At 34.7% G+C, this 21,841-nt stretch overlaps 1 protein-coding gene and 1 non-coding gene across 2 annotated transcripts in view; one reads left to right on the top strand and one right to left on the bottom strand.

The window, feature by feature from the left end:
* Positions 1-2,482: 2,482 nt before the first annotated feature.
* Positions 2,483-21,841, bottom strand: part of LOC150099377 (glutamate receptor ionotropic, kainate 2-like) — a 133,413-nt gene continuing 114,054 nt past the window's right edge. The window contains exons 12-18 of the mRNA XM_090404336.1: positions 21,191-21,304; positions 20,786-20,989; positions 20,201-20,562; positions 19,872-20,070; positions 6,300-6,525; positions 3,804-4,075; positions 2,483-2,705 (exon numbers count right to left, since the gene is read on the bottom strand). Of these exons, the coding sequence (XP_090260462.1) occupies positions 2,529-2,705; positions 3,804-4,075; positions 6,300-6,525; positions 19,872-20,070; positions 20,201-20,562; positions 20,786-20,989; positions 21,191-21,304 (1,554 nt within the window). The 3' untranslated portion in view covers positions 2,483-2,528. The remainder of the gene's footprint in view (positions 2,706-3,803; positions 4,076-6,299; positions 6,526-19,871; positions 20,071-20,200; positions 20,563-20,785; positions 20,990-21,190; positions 21,305-21,841) is intronic.
* TRNAK-UUU (transfer RNA lysine (anticodon UUU)) lies at positions 14,625-14,697 on the top strand. Its single transcript has one exon. It is a non-coding gene; the product is annotated as a tRNA-Lys (tRNA).

Genomic DNA, 21,841 nt, shown 5'->3' with positions numbered 1-21,841 from the left:
TCTGATGTCTGATACTTTCACTCGATCCAAGATTGATAACTTAGTAAAAAAAACCAAAAAAGAAAAAAGAAAAAAAATCTTCGAATATTTTATTTTCAATTTTTGAAACACCGGTTTCAGAATCTTGCAAACGTTGTAAATTCAGCTAAACGTTGCAAAAGTGGCAGTAAAACATTAATCTTTTGAAAAATACTCACGATCAACAGGTCATCTTGCAACCTTTAGCGTAACTGTACTTTATTCAGAATAAATACTCAAACATTGGCGATAAAAGGATCCTTACTTCACTAGGTTTACTTGGAAGACATGCGAAAAAAGACGCACCAACACTTGCACGCGATTTTGACACCAAATAAGCCAAACACAAAGAAATATATGTACGCATTCACTTCGAAGGATGAATTACAGAAATAAAAAAAAAAAAGGAATATTCTCCAGGAGATAACTCTCGAGAAATAGATTAAAAGATTAGAATAAAATATTCAAGGGACCTTAAAGCCACAAAACGACTGTACATCTTTAATATTCGCTTTAGTAAATACATACGAGACGTAAATACAAGTTCTTTTTTATTTTAAATATTATTTATTTTAAATTAAGCTTTGTTTCTTTATATTCTTAATCTGCTACATATAAGAATGTATATAAACAATCATGTAAGCTTGTTACACAACTGAAAACTTAACTAAAAAGAGTAAATATATAATTATTCATACGAAAATTTAAAAAGAACTCTGAAAAAATAAACTTAAAGACAATGGCTTGTAACAAATTAGTTTCCTAGTGAGGGGTTCGCGCGGTTAGCCTAGTGGCTTTGCGCTTTGCACCCATATGCCTGGGGAAGGAGTGTCCTGGGTTCGATTCCCGTCGTCGACGTGAGGAGCTTAAGGATTTGCCATAGCCAAGTTAGCCGGTCTTGGGCGTGGACAGCAGCGTTTTTCCTCAGTTTATCTGGGGTTTTTTATCCCGCTAGCAGGCAAAACTGGCCCCGTGAACACACACGGATCTACAGCCATAAATACCTAACCCCTCAATGAGGGGGCTCAACTCGCCCCAATAGGGATAGGGGAGAAAAGGGAGGAAACTCCAAATGAATATTAAAAAAAGTAATCAAGGAGATTCATTTTAAAAATTTTATATATTTAATGACAACTGTCCCCAAAGGGATAAAAAATTGTCATTGAAACAATTCTTTGTTTCTTTCAAGTGGAATCACTCGGTTAGAATCCCCCCTCCCGATATATATTATTGTCTTAATTCGTCCGGAAACTGCAAGGTAATATTTCGAATAATGATCTAATTCAACTATGACTAAGCAACAAAAAGTGGTCAGAAGATATCACCATCTTTCCGAATTCTCATTCTTGTTCTTCCATTCATTCTTACTATAAAAATACAATGATCAAAACAGTAAACCAAGGATCCATGTCCTGCTAGTTATCGAGGTTTTGCAAATTTTATTACCAAAAATCTTCGAAATAGTAAAATTGCCCTTTATAAAGGAGACCAAAAAAATAATCCTTATTCAATAAATGTAGATCGCAATTTTAAATATCGAATAGGATAGTTTTAATGTAATACATAAGCGTTAAAAAATCTTCAGAAAATGTAATTCATAGCAAAACCCAGCCACCTCTTTTAAAAGTTGTCAGTTATAAATCTGGTGGGATTTTCAAAAGATGTAGAAACTTCAGTGATCTTCAATGGAGATGGGTACAAGTTTTGTAATGCGTTAATAGAAATATTAATTTCCATTATTTGACACAAAAACGGTTTCTTCAAAGAGCAGTAATAAGATGTGTCACACAACAATACATGAACAGTTTTCTATTAAATTGAGGATCTGAACTGTACCACCTGCTTATAATAGGTGTCGAACACATTGAATCATGAATAGTTAATACATACAGTTTTGCTTAATTTTTTTTTAATTTCTTTAATTAGTATTTGAAACACAACAGTTTTTTTTTTCATAATGGCCTTATGATATTGATCTGTTTTTCTCAGCTCAGTCATATTTCGTACATTACACGGATCTTTTATGGACAATAAATACATGGATACGTAGTTCAGATGTTGCTGGAATCGGAGGAATAATAATGGCAGACTTACAAAACTTGAACACTGCATAATTTGAATAGTCCATATTACAAATGCATGATTATTTATAATATAGGAGGTTGAATAGTCGCCATTGTTTGTGTTCTGTTCAGGATAAGAGAATGGACTCAGGTTAAAAGAACGGAAGCCAAATGTCGGCATGAACGGTGTGCTTTTCTAAGAGTTAATGCGAATTCTACTCTTCATCATGTTGCCATGACGTTGTGACCTTGTTCTCAAACACTGTTACAATATTTTCATTCTATTTTTCTTGAGTTGAAACAGTTCTGGATAACTACCATTGCTAACGTTTGTTTCAAAAAAAAAAAAAAGCTGCTCTAAATGTCAGAGACATCGTATTGGGCATAACGATAATAGCTGACCCTGTCGTCGGCCACGGGCTCCAGGGGCAGCCCGCTCTCCTCCTGTCAAGAGAATCCTTCCTTGGTGTTCACAGCGCTGAATCCTGTAAGAGGCATAAAAGGCAAACCATTCTCGGGCTGACGGAGTTGTCTTTCTTCTCTCTTCTTTCTTACTGGTTTAGTAGATCCTCCACAAGTGATAGCAAATTTGAGTTCTCGACACAGTTCCACACATAGGGGCTCCTACAAATACAAATAAAATCAAGATTTAATAAATGGTCTTCTATTTCATATTAATGTACATGCTTTATAAGTATTTTTTATAACAATCCGACACATAACCACTTTTGTTCCCCTACATGGAACTGTTAAAAAGAAAGAAGGAATCTATTGAGTTGTAATTTGGAGAACAACACGTTTGCCAATAAAAAAGGGAAATTTTTATTGAAAGAAGACAAGACTATGCTTTGATTGTGTTGAACATGAATTTTTTTTTCACTCCGTCGGAAAATGGCAACGTGATCAGTGTAATATTACACACTGATCACTAATATTGCACATTGGTTCCAGAATACGAGTAGTTTGGAGTGTTTCAGTACTACAGGGTTGGTTAGATAAAGAAGTGGAGTGGACTATTATCAGAACTGTGGGTAGAATTGAGGATCAGTGAAAGAAGTTTATTTATAGGAAGAAGAATGTAAGGGTACAAAGACTCAAAGTATTCTTGCACATTGGTAGAGAAATCTTAGGAGAGGGAAGTTGTCCACCATACTACCCTCTTGATCTCCTATTCTTTGTAATTGGATGGCCAGCTTCCTCTCTGGTTCATTGCGTATTATGTATTTCATTACGTACTTCCTAATTATATATGGATTCAATCTGTTTTAAAGTGCAAAGTATCCTAATGCCTCAGAAGGAATTCCTTTCCTATTCCCTCAGCCATACGGCTGGTGGGGGTAGCTACCATACTAGGGAGATGTTATGAGCGAGGTCGTTTCCCATTGCCTTCCTTGCCGTAGTGTGTTTTATGACTGTCGCCGTGTTTGTGTGTGTTCACAGGATCTGTTTGCCTGTTTTGAAGGATGAAAAACCCGAGTTACCGTGTGAAAAAACTCTCCACCTCTGTATGAGAACAGTTAACTCACCTTTAGTCGAAAGAGACCAGATAAAGGTTTCTCACATCATTGACGGGAATCGAACCCGGGTCTTTCCGACCAAGGCACCTGAAGGAATTATTAAAAAAAAACAATTAAAATAAGTAAAATATCAAAATTAAGTCCAATTGAAATGCAAATAAAGAAAATGCAGAAATGAAAAACAAGGCCTACAGAAGATACGCACCCTTTCTTCGCTGGATACTTTCCGAGATTTCCAAATGAATTCGACTACAGCGATGATGCATGCAGTAGCAAGTCCTACTAACAATACCACGAATACTCCTCCGACATTAGCCAGACTGAGAGCACTAGCCGATCCCGAAGTACTTGCTTCTTCTTTCAGACATTTCCCACCCCCTTGCCTTTGTTTCCACCAGCGCTCTTTCAACAGGTGAAGAATTCCTCCCTCTTGAAGTTTCAGAATGGCACTGGACAATGGAGTTCGATAGGGCGATCCTGGAAATGAGCGTAGCAAATCTTAAAATCACTTTCATAAAAAAGTAATATTTACTATTTGTATTTCCTAGGAAACAAAAGAATAATTAATATATGTTTAAAGGAGACATTAAAGAAGAAACATCGTCGGATTCAGGATATGATTTTTTTTTTTTATTTGCAAGAAGAGAGGGTATGAGTTATTTAATTAGATTTCAATGACCCTACCCGTCATTCAAGGAGTTATGATTATAGTTGGTCATCGAAGAGAGGAAATTGGAAGTAATTTTGTAAATGTTTATTTATTTATTTAAATTTCCGATGAATAGTTTGTGAGCCTGATTTGCATATAGCTCGTGCGAGACAGATATTTTTCACCCACTGGTACATCATAATTATACTAATGTTATTTATGTGTAAATAAATATATTAGTTCGAACTTATTTTGTCTCTCACTCAACACTCAATCTCTCTAGTTGCCAATCCTCCCCCCCCTTTTTTTTTGTAAATTTAACCCGGGATACCATCTGTCTTATTAACTTGATAAAACTGATTAATAAAGTACCTGGTACGAACCACGGACAATAGAAACCTAATCAATGCTATGAAAGGGCAATAAATCCTACCTTCTACTATGCCTACCCATCATGCGTATTCTCTGGTCAGTGTGCTTCACTTTCTGGGATGAAAAATCCAAGTTTCCGGGAAGAACGCTGCCACCTCAGTATGGGACTAGATAACTTACCAGATGACCTCACTTGAAAAGCCCTAATGAAGGACCTTCGAATATTAGACAGAATTCAGACCGAGATCGTTCCAACCAAAGAACAATCATTTACAGACTGAACTACGAAAGCGCCACCTTTCTATATCCGGGGATAAATCGAAAAAAAAAGAAAAAAAAACTGCCTATATTTTAAATTGCTATACATTCTTTTTTGATAGTGTTATGGGACATTTCAGAATATGTAGATGAATGATAAATTCTTGACTTTTTTGGTAGGTGGCGGCACTGCACTGGCTGTTATGGCATCTGTTCTGTCCATGTCGATGTCAGAAGAATGAGTGTTATTCGATTTTTTATGGCATTACTATGACTCAGCAGCTGACATTGGTCGAAATATAGCCCGTGTAAAGGGAAGATGAAGAAGGATCCTTCAGCAGCGATCAACGGATTGTAGAAACAAAACACACACACAAAAAAAAAATGTGTGTGTGTGTGTGTGTGAGAGAGAGAGAGAGAGAGAGAGAGAGAGAGAGAGAGAGAGAGAGAGAGAGAGAGAGAGAGAGAGAGAAAGAAAGCTAAAGATTTTTTTATTCATTGATATCGGTCAGTCCATGTGCGATTGATACCACCAATCACCGTTAATTAGGATGATAATTTGGACCAAAAAAAAAAAATCACATCAAACTTCGTTATTACTGACACTGACTGGAGAAATACCATGTTTAGATTGCCAATCAGTGTAGTGTCGCCACCAATCGGAAAAAATGTGAAACTAGTAAGGCATTATTTGTCATTTGTATAGACTGAAATGTACATAACACTCGATATGAAAACTAATAATAATAAAAAAAAAGTTGGTAAACACTTTTTTAAATTTAATTTGCGGATACAGTTTTCAGTTTGGGGGGGGGGGGGGAATTGTCGATAATTTGTAAATTCTTTAGAATAAATACAGTATAATTCTGGATTTAACAAAGACTGAGCTGAATTTAACAAACTCATCCAAACATTAAAATTTGTATGAAACTTTTAAATACTAAGTTTTACCAAAATAATATTTCCCTTGTGTTTTAAGCTTTGTTTCACATTGTAAGACAAGCTGGTTTATGTCACGATCAGAATAGCAGAACATTCCTACAGCTAGCATTGAGTCTGTTTAAATATTTTTTTAAACTCATGGAATATTCTACAAACGAAACGAATTAAAAGGAAGTTTAATTTCAGTTTTTATAATATTTCTTTAATTAAATACTTACACATGACCGAATCTTGAATAAGCCAAATTTATGTAGATTAGTCAACAGCCAGTCAAGTAAAAATGCATTAATCGACTTAAGAAACTTTTCCATGCAGCAAAGACGGTTTTAAGAAGTCATTAAAGAAATAATAACTATTCAGATGCCATTCCCAATTCCAAGTACCACTTAGAAAATAATTAGCTTAAACAGGCATAAAAAGTAACTTCGATTGAACCGAAACGTTTTTATTTATTCGACAAACTGAAAGAATCGATCATACCTGATGGTGTAGCTATTCCGTAGCCTTTAGAATCCAGCAACCCTCCTACCTGAGTGAGGTCACACTCTCGTTCCACAATATATTCAATAGAAGTGGACTCCATAAGAAATGCGTACTGTTCTTTTTTCACTCTTTCTACTCCTTTGCCATTGGATTCTGTGAACACACTTGGTCTAGACGCCTCCATGGCTGACCACATTCGCTTATAGGTCGGTATTTTGGATTCCTTAAAAAAAAAAAAAAATAAATAAAATAAAATACTTCGCAATAATATCTATAAATTCATTGCTCGTAAATTTCAAGTGTTTGCTTAAATAAATTATCAGCAATAATCATGGTTAAAAGCGAGCTAAAATTACATACTTTGTATTTTTAGCTCGTTTAGAGGTCTAACTGAGTTTTATAAAGGTGTCATAGACTTCGTTTTCAATTCATTATTTGTTTTTTATATATTTTGGCAAAGTGTCTTATTTCAAACTACTTGTGTTCCTTTGAATAGAATAAGTCTGTCACAGATATCTTTGATCTCACAAAAACTATGAAAATACGAACAATTGAACATTCAATTCTGAACAATTTCAAAACGTATCGTATGTAAATAATTATAGAGTCACTCAAAACCTATGATTAATGGGTCATGTGGGTACGTTATGGTGTAGCAATATTAGTTTATCAACCAGTTTTAGGTTCGATTATTTAGTGGACTATTATTTTTTTTCTTCATTTATGAATTCCGTTTTTATTAGCAAAACAATCAGTAACTCCTGTGAACATGGATATTAGTGGCCTTTAGGTATGAGACCATCACATTCCTTACTGGAGGCCTTAAGAAGTATCATATTTGATCTTTAGAGAAGCATTTCGGATTTTCTAACCCTTATTCCACCCACATGCTAATGTACTATAGGCTAGCAATTTTTCATGGGGGAATGCACATAAATATATATGCAACGTCTTCCTCAAATAAGAATTGTGAACAATACTTACTCAAATCGATATTTTTATCAATGAAATCTATTAATAAATTTTATATTAATCCCACGCCGATAACAGGATATTTGGAGAATTCGCAAGGTATTTTGGCTAGAGATTAGAAACACAAAAAAGGAAAGAACCGACATTCTTCCTGAACAACATTAGTTGGTAATGTTTGAGGATAGTTGGAAGAGGAAAGTTATTGTCTTCAGCCGACAGTGGGAGGTCTAGGAGAAGAATAATCCAAACAAGCGAACAAATTTCTGAATTTTTCTCTTAATAAAAAACCCAAACGTATCTGTATGTGTCTTAATTATAATTATAATAATAATTATTATTATTATCATAAGACCTCTACGGGGTCAAAAGATTCATAGTGGGACATCACACACACACACACACACACACACACACACACACACACACACACACACACACACACACACACACACACACACACACAGTTTATCATACCGCGCCTTAAATATGTTCACTGTCTCCACACTCTTGGCAATGCATTCCAATCACTCACCACCCATGGAAAAAACCTGCTCCTCACCCCCTTGCCCACAATCTCCTTATGCAGCTTCCAGGGATGACCTCTTCTTCTCTTCCTATCTTCATCCATTCTATGCAAAACCTCCCCGACATTAATGTGGTAATAACCTCTTAACAGCTTATATGTCTCAGTCATATCCCCTCTCCACTTTCTCTCCACCAATTTCTGCAAATACATTTTCTCAGTCTGTCTTCATATTCAAGATTCCAGAGACCAGAAACCACCTTAGTCAATCATCTCTGAACCTTTTCCAATACACTTCATCTTTTTGAAAACCAGGTGACCAAATCTGTGCACAGTAATCCATGTTTTGGCCTGATCAAGAGAACCATAACATCCTTACTTCTACACGTCAGTGCCCTGCGCATCATTATCATTATCTGCTGTGCTGTCCTCACAATTTTGCAATATATTCACGAAATTTTAAGTCTTTATCCACAATCACTCCCAGATCTCTCATCTCCTTTGCCTCTTCCAATATATTTCCATCGATTGTATACTCTACATTCCATCTCTGCTTACCAAATTTCAAAACCTTACACTTCGCAACATTGAACTGATATCCCCACTCATTTACCCATTCAACCAGTGTATTCACGTTCTCTTGTAAAGCCACAGCATCCACTCTACTCCTGATAGCTCTCTCCAACTTTGCATAATCTGCAAACAACTGCATATCACCATTCATATCTCTCCCAATATAATTTACATAAAAATTAAAAAGCAATGGACCCAAAACAGACCCTTTATGGTACACCACTAATAACTTTTCACTTCAGGGATATCGCTCCTCCATAGACAACTCGCTGATACCTATCAGACAGTCAATCTCCAATCCAGCGCACTAATCGACTGTCTAGCTTCATCCGTTCCAGTTTAATTACCAGCTTGTCACGAGCCAATTTATCACAGGCCTTTGCAAAATATACCACTATGTATGCATCACCCGAATCCAATACATTTGTCAGTTTGTTATAATCAAATTGTTTGTAAAGAGGTTGCTAAAACACGATCTTAACAAACTCATGCTGACCATCAAAGAGTATTTTTCTGCTATCAACCCAATTCCAATTCCAAGATTTGTAATTGGTTTGTTATCAACTTAATTCTAAATCTTAGTACCAGCTAACCTCTCGAGCTCTTCAGCCACAGCTCCAGATATGTATACTGGCCTATAATTGAAGCCTAAGTCTTATCACCTCCCTTATGAATCGGAACAATTTTTCCCTCTTTCCACTCATTTGGAACTTGGTCCAGTGGAAGACTCATGTTGAAAAGATATGAAAAGCTGTTGTTTACTGTCTGGAACATTTCCTCAAAACACGTGGTGAAATAGCATCAAATCCTACAGCCTTATCTACTCTATTCAATTCCTCATAATCCTCTTCCTCCTCACTTACTAGCAGTTCCTCCTCCTTTCCCACCGTTCTGGATGATGTCATATTCACAAGAATGAAATACCTTTATAAATTGCTCATTAAATATCTCAACTATATCATCCGCAGCGGTTATCATTCCTCTGTTTTCACCAATCAATCCGGTCTTCCATAATCATTCTTTCTTCTACTGGCCACATGTCGAAAAAATTCCCTAAGATTTTTTAAACCTAATTAGCTAAACTGCTGCTCATACTGCACTTTTGCTACCCTTATCAAGTTAGTCACTTTCCTTGTCTGCTCTTTGTACTTCTCATGGTTGTATTATAACTACTCATTTTGTGCTTCTTCCATAATACCTTCTTCTTCCAGATTGCATACCTTATCTCTTGATTCATCCATTTCACATCTGCTCTATTTACCCTCTCAACCCTTGGAATACATTTTGATATTGCCTCCATCAAATATTTCTTGAGTAGGACCCAAGTAGCATTGATATGCTTTCCATCCAGTTGCTCTTTCCAATTTATTGCAGCAAGTTTCCTGAGTTTTTCATAATTACAAGCCTTATAATTCCACATATATCCCTTTCTAACAGACGTCCTCGAATGATTGGTCACAACTGCAAGTGATCACCTCGTGGTCACTCTCACCAACTGGTGGAATATTTGACAGCCCATTTACGAGTATAACAACATCATCTGATGAGATGAACAAGAGCAAATAGTCTTGATCCTCGTGTACCCTCCATTACGTACTGCCCAAGGTAATTGTCTTTCAAAAACTCCAGAAATTCATTTTCTTGCCCCCCCCCAGATGCAGTCTCTTGATTCCAGTCTATATTACCATAATTAAAGTCGCCCATAATGATCACTTGGTTCTTGCTAGCCAGGCTAATTTGTATATACATTTTCTTCTCGTACTACCTTTCTCTCCATATTAGTCCATATTACCAGGTCTATAGCAACACCCAACTAAATATTTCATCCTGTTCACCTCCACGTCACACCATACTGCCTCAAAACGGTGGCCACTATTTGCACATTGCAAATCCACCTTAGATGGACACAACTCATCTGTAACCATCAACAGTACTCCTCCTCCCTTTCTTCCCTGTTTGTCTTCACGAAAAATATCATATCCGTTCATCTCTATTCCTGTCAGAATGTCATTGTCACCCAACCATGTCTCGCTTATGCCAACAATGGAATAAACTCAAACAATGCAACAATTTCGTTCCCCTTATTTGGAATACTTCTGGCATTAGTAAACAAACATAAGAAATAATTTTTGGTTCTACAAGTCCTAGGAATATCACTTCTCCTATGTGACTCTTCAATACCTTTCCGAGTCCCTTCCTCTATATTAACACCAATTCTACAACTTTCCTCACACCTAAACTCTCTCCTCCCATCCCAGGCAATCTCGATCTTTTTTTACCCACTCACACATTCACCTGTGAATCCAGCATCCACATGTTTCATAAAGTGTCTCCCCCCGTTCACCCTGACTTCCCCCGTTTCTCTGTTTGTTTTGTGCTTCCACTCTCTCATTTACTTCATTCATGATATTCACCTCTCCATTTGCAAGCCTCTCTACCCTGCTTTTTTGCTCTGTCATATCACCTCGCACCACCTCAGATCTATTCATTATACTCATTACCTCTCCTGACAACAACAATCTCTCTAGCCGACTCACACCAGAACTATATAAATGCAGCCCACCTTCTTTATACAATTCCATCAGTCCCTCAAATTCATCCACAGATTCACAAAATGCACTCCATTTTCCTCACATAACTGTGCTAATATATCATTAATAATATTTGCTCGCCTCCTCAATTCATCACTATCATACCTTGGCAACACACTGACTATCTTTCCTACCACACTCTTATCTTTTACTCTTCTTAATAATCTCCTTATATCCAATCTGACATTTTCCTTGTTCCCATCCAAATTATTCGTCCCCACTACAACCACCAACCCTTTTGCTCTCTTATTCCTCATGCCCAACGCTTCAATCACTCTTCCAATTCCACCACCACCACCACCACCAGGAAAACAAACCTTATGCACCTTCTCATTCAACACACTTGTGAATCTGGAGTCTCCAGAGAGAGTTACTCTCGAATCATTCCTTACATCTTTCGCATGGCCATATTTCCTTCTGCTATTTTTCGCTCTTCCATGTATGTCCGTAATTTTTTTCATTTCATTTCGCATGCACTTCATCTCTTACCTCATCTTCATCAACTCTGCTTTCAGGTTTGGATCCAACATATGATAACATGAAGATTCATGTCTGATATTTTCATGAAGTCTCATATTATGCTTTTGGTTATTTTTGGTTGTGCAACATCTGCAACAGACCTCACACTAGTGTTCTGACAAGGATATCCAAGGATAATTAATCGACTCGTGTATCCTCTGAGCGACATTCTGACCTTGTAGTGAAAGGTGCTGATCATGTATTTTATGAATGCTTGGCGGAAGCAGTAGACCTGGATGTATCCCAAGACATCATCATCGTGGAACTACTACTATCTTGATGTTAAGGACTAGCAAAAGGCGGAACTGTAGTTCCAGGTAATAACATTGAGACACCAGGTTCGATATCTTTTATCATACTCTTTGTGCAACTTGACAAGAAGTAGATAATTCATATGATGATATAGACCAAGAAACTAATATTTGGCCATCTCCATTTGGACCCGATTCTACTTTATTTGGGTGAGTTTTGATTAACTCAACAGTATTAAAAAACATCGTATTCGTTACTGGGATTAATATCGAATCTTGGAGCAAATATTCAAAAGATGTTGTCACCGCCTTTGATTCCTCCATTTCTACTGCTGTGTCTTCACTCTGTTGCAATCCTTTTACCGACACTGAAATTTGCACAGAGGGAAGTAAATTCTGAACTGGACTAGGATATATATATATATATAGGATATAGATATAGACGGGAGGAATCTTTATGTGTACTTTTTCAATGGAAGGTGAGTTAGCCGACCTCATACGAAGGTAGCAGAGATTTTTCTCCAGGAAACTCGGGTTTTTCATCCCGCATACAGACAAATCGGCCCTTCAGAACACACGCAATTTACAGACAAAAAAAATACTGGTTGTGGTGGGCGGTGGATGGCGTTGGTGGAGATGATTGGTAGTAGAGGTTCGGTGGAGACATTTGTAATAGGTGTCCTCCCGCGATCAGTCTTCGGACTCCTTGGAGGTGTCTCGAATTTTTTTAATAATAATAATAATAATAATAATAATAATAATAATAATTTATTACATATGATACATGCATTACATAGTTTTGATTACGTATGATACAACATTATATACATTTCTTTACATATGAAACAACATTACTTACATTTGTTTACGTATGTAAAGAAATGTATGTAATGTTGTATCATACGTAATAAATATATTACGTTTCTTTACATTTGATACATTCATGTATTCTGATAATAATAATAATAATAATTTTTTTCGCAATAATAATTATTATAATTTATAACCTATGATACATACATTACATACTTATCATTACATATGATACAACATTGCATACATTTGTTTACATGTGATACGTATATTACATGCATTTGATTACTTATGATACATTTATTTATTTATTTATTTTTATCTTGGATGAGATGAGATGTATTTTCTCAGCTTTCTATTACTATAATAATAATAATAATAATAATAATAATAATAATAATAATAATAATAATAATAATAATAATAATAAATTTGAATGAGAAACCTCACTTAGTAGATAGTCAGTTCCTGACAGCTCTGACCTCCCTTCACTTGTGAACGACTTTATTGACCTGTTGGTATCTTCTGGTGTGTCTAGTTCATTTATTATTGATGATATATTGGTCTTCATGCCGTTACTGTTAGAACCACGAAGATATCTACTCCGAGGTCTTCCTCTTAATTAACGGTGGCAATTCTGTGCTGTGTTTTTTTTTTTTTTTTTTTTTGGCTGCGTCTCAGCAAGTAACAAGGTCTGGTTACTCCAGTCATATTCACTCTTCTCCTGAATATCAATATTAGAAGTATCCCAATGTGCAACCTCTGTACAGATCTGAATATTCAAACTTGAATCCTTTTACATAAAATCTGTTATCATTTTTAAATCTGTGTATTTTATATCTTTGAGAATAACAACTGGTTGTTTACACGAGTTTTCAAGAAATAGGCCATAAAGAAAGAACTGCAGGCAAACAGCACTATATTGTGTGCCTTAAGTCTCTTAAAGTCACATCTACAAAAGTTTCACAAATTCATTAAAAGCAGTTAATACATTGATAGGGTAATTATTCCTTTTTAAACAGATTTGCTGAGCTTCTATTTTTATAATTTAATAACCATTTTCTAAAGTTAATAAGTTGTAAAAATGCAACTAGCTCCTAGATTGTGATGCATTCGCCAGTAATACAATGCTAATTGTCATACACGTGTAACTTAGGATTAACTCAACGCATATAAGAAACTCCAATCAATGAAAAATCACACTATACTACTGATGTCGCTCACCACATTAATGACTTCATTTATCCTAAGAACTTCTGATCACACGTATACCATTAATTCCATTTGTTCAACTTCTGAACAAACTATGGAAACACAAAAACTGAAAATTATACATTACTGTGCGACCACAGAAGTGAGAGCCGTCGCTGGCAGATTGCCAAGAAGAGTCAATTCATGTTGAAGGGGAGGAATGAATAAGGCGATGTATGAATTCGTCACCAACACGCGAAATCACGTGCTTATACATAAATTTTTCGAGCTGTTGTACAAGCAAAATAGTTACCACTTTTAAAAACTAGAATTCTCATAAAAGAAAAGCTAATTTTCCGACGTCTAATAATAAACACTCATCCTACTAAATGCGTTGATTACCCTATCGGAATGAATTCGCCTTCTTCTGTCATGCGCAGAAGTGTCGACAAGTCTCGCATCTGTGATCCCACAGTAAGTAATACGCTACTTGCATCACTAAATATTTTTTTCGTTAGTGAAAAATTTATATGAATTATATTAATAAAATAAATATTGACACAAATAAAAATATAAATATATACAATAAAAAATCTACTTGGTTGCATCTTATGGCATTCGTTATTGCAGGAAATGCATATGGAGTCGTTTTCAGTAATGTACATGTTTCCACAATTTGAATTTTCCTTATTTTGCTATTAAACTGGTTCAACTACAGCTACAAATATTTATAATATTAAATCGTTCATTTTCTTTTTTAAATGCTTATAATGATAATGATAAGGAATTCTAGAATGAAAATAATAAATTCATAATAAAATATAACAATTTATGATTTTTTCATAAATTCAAAACCATTTGTTGAATTATTAAGCATTCTAAATCAGAAGCCCGGATAGCTCAGTCGGTAGAGCATTAGGCTTTTAACCTAAGGGTCCAGGGTTCAAGTCCCTGTTCGGGCGGTTTTCTTTTTCTGTTTTGTTATTATATCCATTCAATATGTACGGTTTAATCGAGATGGGATCTACAATTCATTCGCTTTTAACTATAGCTATCAAAATATGAGCGGAATCTGCAAAGCCCTCCTGTACAGTTGTCTAGATTTTTTTCTTTTTGAAGAGAGACTATTGGTATATCTAATTAAGTGCATGTTCCGATAATCAAAGTATAATTCATATTTGATGTTCGTTCATATGAAAAGTTGTTCTGGATTCTCGCTGGATAGATTTTATTCAAATTTAGTATTTCAATATTTCAAAAGTCGATCCAGCCAATCGAAATTTTATTTTCTACGGGACCATTTACTAGAACTACAAAAGGTTAAAACATTATCTAAATTGTAATAAAACCATTTTTAGATTCCCTTCAATAAAAAAGATGTGACTGCAATATATAACGTGGTTCAATTTTAGTTTTAATGGATGCTTTTTTTATTGGTCAAAATCATTTGAATTGATATCAGTAATTCTCTTCTATCTGTATGAAATTTGGTATTTATGTTTGGTATATAATTTTGATTCCGATCAAGCCATTTATAGTGACAAAATTATGCAAAAGAAAATTATGTATGAAAGATATAAAGCCGAAGACGAATTAAGGATTTCTTTCAAGTTCTTTCCTTTATGTCTTATATTAGTTTTTATTTCTCATTTCGTTGTCTTTCAAAGAATAGTGCTGTTCTATTCTGTCTTTAATCATTTTCCATTGTTTATATTTTTCTTCAGAGCAAATACACGCTACTAATTTCTTTCTTTCTTTCTTTTTTTTTTAAGGTAAAGTAAGATTCATAAAATTAAAAAAAAAAAAATACTTCAGAAAAAAATGTTCGATGTCCAATAGATGGCGCTTTGGTGTTCCACTAAAAATGAAAATCAATTTATCAATTTGAAATAATAATAATAATAATAAAGTAAGAATGATTCGTTTTTCCTTATTTCATAAGAATGTGTGAAGTAAATTCTCGGTTATATTATATTATATATAAATCTATATTATATAACCATAACCGAGAATTTTACTTTACACTTATATATATTTCTTTGACCGACTAATTGCCAACTCATAATGTAGAGCAAAGTGCAAGAATTATGCATATCCGCTTGGACATCACTTATGTACAACAGTGACCGGAATAGGGATTCGAACCTGGGCTGTGCTACTTGTTTCTTTCTTTAACCAATAAATGGGAAAGTAATAAAAAGAAAGTGATGAAACATTTCTTTTCTCTTCTGCAGTTAAAAAAGAAATCCACAAATGTGAACTGCTATATTCCTGTAATGAATATAGTTCAGTAAACTGCACTGCATTCTTCTTCTTATTATTATTATTATTATTATACAAACACCTTCTGTAGTCAAGAGACTCATCAAGGAGGCAACAGTAAGAGGCATTCTAACAGAGATAATGTCTGTCGTACTTCATGTGAAACTGATTCAATGTTTCCGCACACCATCTCATTTAGCAATAAATTCCATTCACCAACCACTCTCCATGCAAAAGAGTCATGCCGCACTCTCTTATGCACCACACCTTTATCCAATTACAAAATTGACCCCTTATCTCTATTCACTGTCCTCCTTCCACCGTCTGAAAAATATCTCGAATATCTGTCTAGTAACCTTCTCCTAACAATTGACATGTCTCCGTCATATCACCCTCCTCCGGCTATTTACCAAATCTGCAAATTGCATTCGCCCAATCTGTCTTCATAGTCAGTATTGCCCAATTCCGATATTACTTTTGTTATTCGCCTCTGAACTTTTTCCGGAACTTGCTTCTCGCCCAGAAACGCAGGTGACTAAATCGGGACGCAGTAGTCCAGATGTGGTCTCGAAGTCTTGTATAGAGATAAGACAAGTAGAGATAAGAATGACCACATCCTTATCTCTACTTGTCAGTGTTCTTCTTAGTATACTGGCATTTCTTTGCGCTGATTTTATTATTTTTGTAATATGTCCCTTGAACTTTAATTCTTTATCCATCAATATTCCTAAGATCCCTTGCTTCACCTCCTGTAATACAACGCCACCAATATGATCCACAGCTTTACATTTTTGAGATCTAAAGTGCAAAACCTTATATTTCCTGGTGTTAAATTGAAGTCCCCACTTGTCTGCCCACATAGCCACTTGATTCAAATCGCTCTGAAGCACCAGTACATCTGCATGATTCCTAATAACTTTTCCATCATCTGAAAACAGCTAAACATCCGCTTTCAAACCACTCGCAATATCATTAACAAACCAAATAAACAGCAGTGGTTCTTGAACAGAACCCTGTGGAATTCACTGGTAACTATCCTCCTCAGAGACAGCTCCTGTATACACAACCGTTTGATATCAATTAGAAAGCCAGTTTGCCATCCAGTCTATTAACCGATTATTCAATTCCATTTGAAGTAACTTATACATATAAATTTATTATGTGGTTCATATGCTTTCGCAAAAACGAGAAATATCAATATGAATCACCCTTATCCAGAACTGCAGTCGCATTATTATAAAATGTAAGTAAATTAGTGAAACAACAACCCCCTTTACCCAACCACTGTTGACCTCCATGCAGAATCTTTTCCTTATCTATCCAATCCTGTAATCTATTCCTAACCAATCTCTGCAAAACGTTAACAACCACTCCACTAGTGGCGGCCGGTGAAAATTTTAAGTGGGGGTGCTGCATATACAAAATAAGAAAAATAATTCATTTTTTCCTAATCAGTAACCTAACCAATTTATTAATAAATAAATTTACATATTAAAAAAATTGCTTTATTAAAAATATTATTTGAAAATAATATTTTTAATGTTTAATAGTATATATTAAATTTAACATTAATACTTTTTTTGCGTACAAGCATAGAATTTATCTGTAGCGACACTACTCAACGAGTAGCGTCGGATTCACTTGTTACGTGCAGTGTCAAATGCAAACGAATATCGGCGAGTCTAGCTGCAACTGACCGAACGCGATAATTCTGACACTGCGTTAGATCGCAGTGCATGTTTCGCGATGTAAAGTGTCAATCGAATAATTCCAATTATAGTTACTATTCAATCAATGTCGAAACATAAGCTGTAACCTTGAACATGTTGTATTGCATTTATATAATGTTGTAAGCATTGCTATTATTTATAAACACAAACAAAATTTAATTTTTTCATTTTTTCCTTGGGGGGTGCTGCAGTGTCGCTGCTTATGTAAAACCCACCACTGCGCTCCACAATTTTGAACAGGTCTTTCAAATTACATTAATGAAATGAATATAATTTCACTTCCATTTACTTCTCATGAAGGGTACAGTTATTTGTCAAAAATCGGTACACGGGAAGTAATCGAAAACGATTCGGCATAGTTCTTAATGATTCTGTCTATACCTTGAGATCGCCCAAACTATCGCTTTTTTGTTTGTTTGTTTGTTTGTTTGCAGAAGAAAAATTTGATTTTGATTATGTATAAAACAAACGTTAGAAGTAATCTCTCGTTAAGATAAATACAAAATTAATAACGAAAAAAACTCACGTAAAAAGATTATTTAATAGTATAATTTTCGCCGGTGTGTCACAGGCATCTTCAGTACATATTAAGCTCAAATTAAACAATAACTGACAATTCCAAAAAGCGCCACCTAAGTAGCTGGTGTAAGATAACTAAAAAGGTCAATAAATTTCCTAACAAAAAAAAATTATACATAAAATAAAAAGTTAGGAGAGATTAGCTGAATTATAAAGTACTATCTCCCATAAAGGAGATAGACGTAAACCATCAGATCTGTTTCAGTTAGGAGAATGAAGTAAAGTTTCACATGTTTCTTTATAAAGCCTTTCCATGAGGAACCGACTTTTGTAAAGGACTCTTCTCTTGTTCTATTGAACTCTATGTTTAGTGAAGATGGCGTGTTCTGCAAGTCCAGACTTTTCGGGTTTAAAGTATTCAATATAAGATTGGTGTTCTTCTAGCCGAATAGAGGCAGATCTTCCTGTTTGTCCGAAATAAGATAATCCACAAGAGCACCGAATCTGGTAAACACCTGGATAATTAAGATGTGGAAGCCTGTCCTTAGGAGAAGTGAGAAAGGTGGAGATTTTTCTGAATGATCGAAAGGCAACAAAAATATTCAGTGGTTTTAAAACTTTTGCTATACGTTCACTAATGACTTGTACATAAGGGATAGGAATGCGCCTTATATCTTCTATATTTGAAGAGGAAGACATTAAAACTACTCAAAGCTCTTTTGATGAAGTAATGAAGAAGTAATATATTGTAGTTCTTCCTTCCAGGTGTTTACTAGATTCCTTGCTCTTGTAGATTATCTTATTTCGGACAAACAGGAAGATCTGCCTCTATTCACAGCTAGAAGAACACCAGTCTTATATTCAATACCTTGAATCTGAACAGTCTGGACTTGTAGAACATGCCATCATCACTAGACATAGAGTTCATTGGAAAAAGACAAGAGTCCTTCACAAAAGTCGGTTCCTCATGGAACGGCTTTATAAAGAAACATGTGAAACTTCACTTCACTCGCCTAACTTAAACAGATCTGATGGTTTGCGTCTATCCCCTTTACGGGAGATAGTACTTTATAATTCAGCTAATCTTTCCTAACTTTTTATTGTATATATATATATATATATATTTTTTTTTTGTTAGGAAATGTATTGACCTTTTTTAGTTATCTTACACCAGCTACTTAGGTGGCGCTTTTTGGAATTGTCAGTTATTGTTTAATCTGAGCTTAAAATGTAATGAAGATGCCTGTGACACACAGACGCAAATTATACTATTAAATAATATTTTTACGTGAGTTTTTCCGTTATTAATTTTGTATCACGGTTTGCCATTATTCAAACTCTCATTAAGATATTGAGTTATTTTAATTCGAACATTATTTTCTCTTTGAAATCGGCTGATTTCAAATACTAACATTTAAAAATCCTTCTAAAATTTAAAAATCACTGGACACATTATTCATATTATTAAAGTGGAGAATGGATTACAATGAACACTTCGAATAGTAATTATAACAGTTACTATTCTGTTTACCATTTCAGTATAGATCACGGTAACATATACTCAGCCCGTAACTGCTGATTCAGATCTACCAATTTTTATTCGAAATTTTATTAATACCACTTACTTTAAAGAATGCCTGAGTAGAACCGGAAGCAACACAACCATACTGAATTTTCGTCTGTTTAGCCAGATCTTCGGCACTTTCAATGGGAGATACTAATCTCTCGACAGTGAGAAAGGCAGCAAGGTTAGCAGTATACGATGACACCATGATTAAGGTAAAAAACCACCAGATACCAGCAACCACTCGTGTTGACATTGCCCTTAAAAAAAAAAAAGAAAATAAAGAAAATAAAAAGGAGGAATATCTTATCTTTCGTTATCCAGAAATGCAAAAACATGAAATACATAAACAACCAATCCGACGTGAATCAAATTCATTATTCTACTAACCTTGGAGTGAGCTCTGAACCTTGCTGCATTAAACAACCCACTGTAAACCAGAGAGTGTTAAGAAGTGTAAACTGATTTTCTAGGACTTCAGGATTAGGATTGCAAGGATGTGGATTCGTCCACTCATAAGGACTGAAGCGTGCTACTATGAACAGTAGCAAACTCACTGCTAAGAAAGCTGTAGCCATGTAAACCCACACTTCCAAAGACAAAGGTGATAGAAAAGAAAACAACCTCGGCACTTTCTTTGTTGGTTTTCGAAACAGGATGCTAATGCCAAGATTCATGAAAGGCATGGTAAAGTCAACAACTTCTTCCCTGTCGTAAGTGATGGTCAAGTCTCCAATAGCTAAATCGGCCTTCTAAAATAAAATAAATAAATAAAAAAACATTTTTCAAATATTTATTCCCTCTACACTGAAGAATCAGAATGCAATATTTTTATAAAAATATTAGTTATTTCAAATAAGTACGTTGAGAGAAATAGTGGTAATAAAGTTTCTTTTTTTATTTTATTTTAATATACTTTTGTCATCGTATCTTTCAAGATAACATTAAAAATACACCGATTGAAATTTTACTCACCCCATCTACGAGTTCCCTGATCATCCCATTCCATTCTCCGTATTCATTCTTTTTTCCGTATGTGCCATCGTCCACCTCTTTTATCTGATATTTGAACCCAAGAATATTAGCAATCTCTCGAATGAGATCGATACAATAGCCTTCATACCTATCATTTCCGGTGATCCTATCAAAGTTGTCTTTCCTCATGGCATAAGGAGAAGTCTGCAACATGAAATAAGATAAAGAAAAAAGTTATGAATATAATAGTTATTCATAATATATCAATAGTTATTTTAGGATCATAAACATTTCATAAATTAGAATATTAAAATATTTTCTGTTCAATTATTATAAAATCAATCATTGTTAATGAAATCAATTAAATACATGAAATAAGAAATTTCGATACCTCAAAATACTTACCATGATGGTAGTGACAATTAGAGTTTTATTCTTGAGGGACTGCATTACTTCTTCATAAACACGGGAGTAGTTGCTCGTTAGATTTAGGCCTGAATGAATATTCCAGTCTCCAGCCTGTAAACAGACGAATATTGTTCTTTTGGCAAGCTAAGAAGTTTCACGATAGTTACGTCATGAAATATTTTCTAAAGTCAAAGTTAAATTACAAACGATAAAATATTAACTTAAACATCAATCATTACGTAGCAAAAGTTATTCGAAATCCATTGCACGTATCCAGGAATCGTAACAGAAAGCGTTCTGAATTTTTAAAGATATAAGAGGATTGCCTAGAACTCTAAACATTTCTAACAATCTTTTAGATTTTATATAAATTCCACAAATGGCGGTTGTTATGGCAACGACTAGAAGTCTGCACTATTGCTACCTGTACATAGCAACAATTTTGCGATACATTTCATATAACTGAAATATTATAATATTATAAATATTATAAATGTCTTTTATTTAAAACATTGAGTACTTATTATAAGCGTTATTATAAGTTAAGATAACTAGGCTGGATTCCGGTTTTGATTATTTTAGAAAATCAACATTTGATAATAATAATAATAATAATAATTTTTTAACATGTTTATTATTTTTCAGATA

This window comes from Typopeltis vanoorti, chromosome 14, assembly GCF_054136105.1.
Source record: "Typopeltis vanoorti isolate ZY-2024b chromosome 14, IOZ_Tvanoo_1.0, whole genome shotgun sequence".
In the NCBI taxonomy this organism is placed as follows: domain Eukaryota; kingdom Metazoa; phylum Arthropoda; class Arachnida; order Uropygi; family Thelyphonidae; genus Typopeltis; species Typopeltis vanoorti.
The sequence above is the reverse complement of the archived record's forward strand: the minus strand, read 5'-3'. Positions and strand labels throughout refer to the sequence as shown.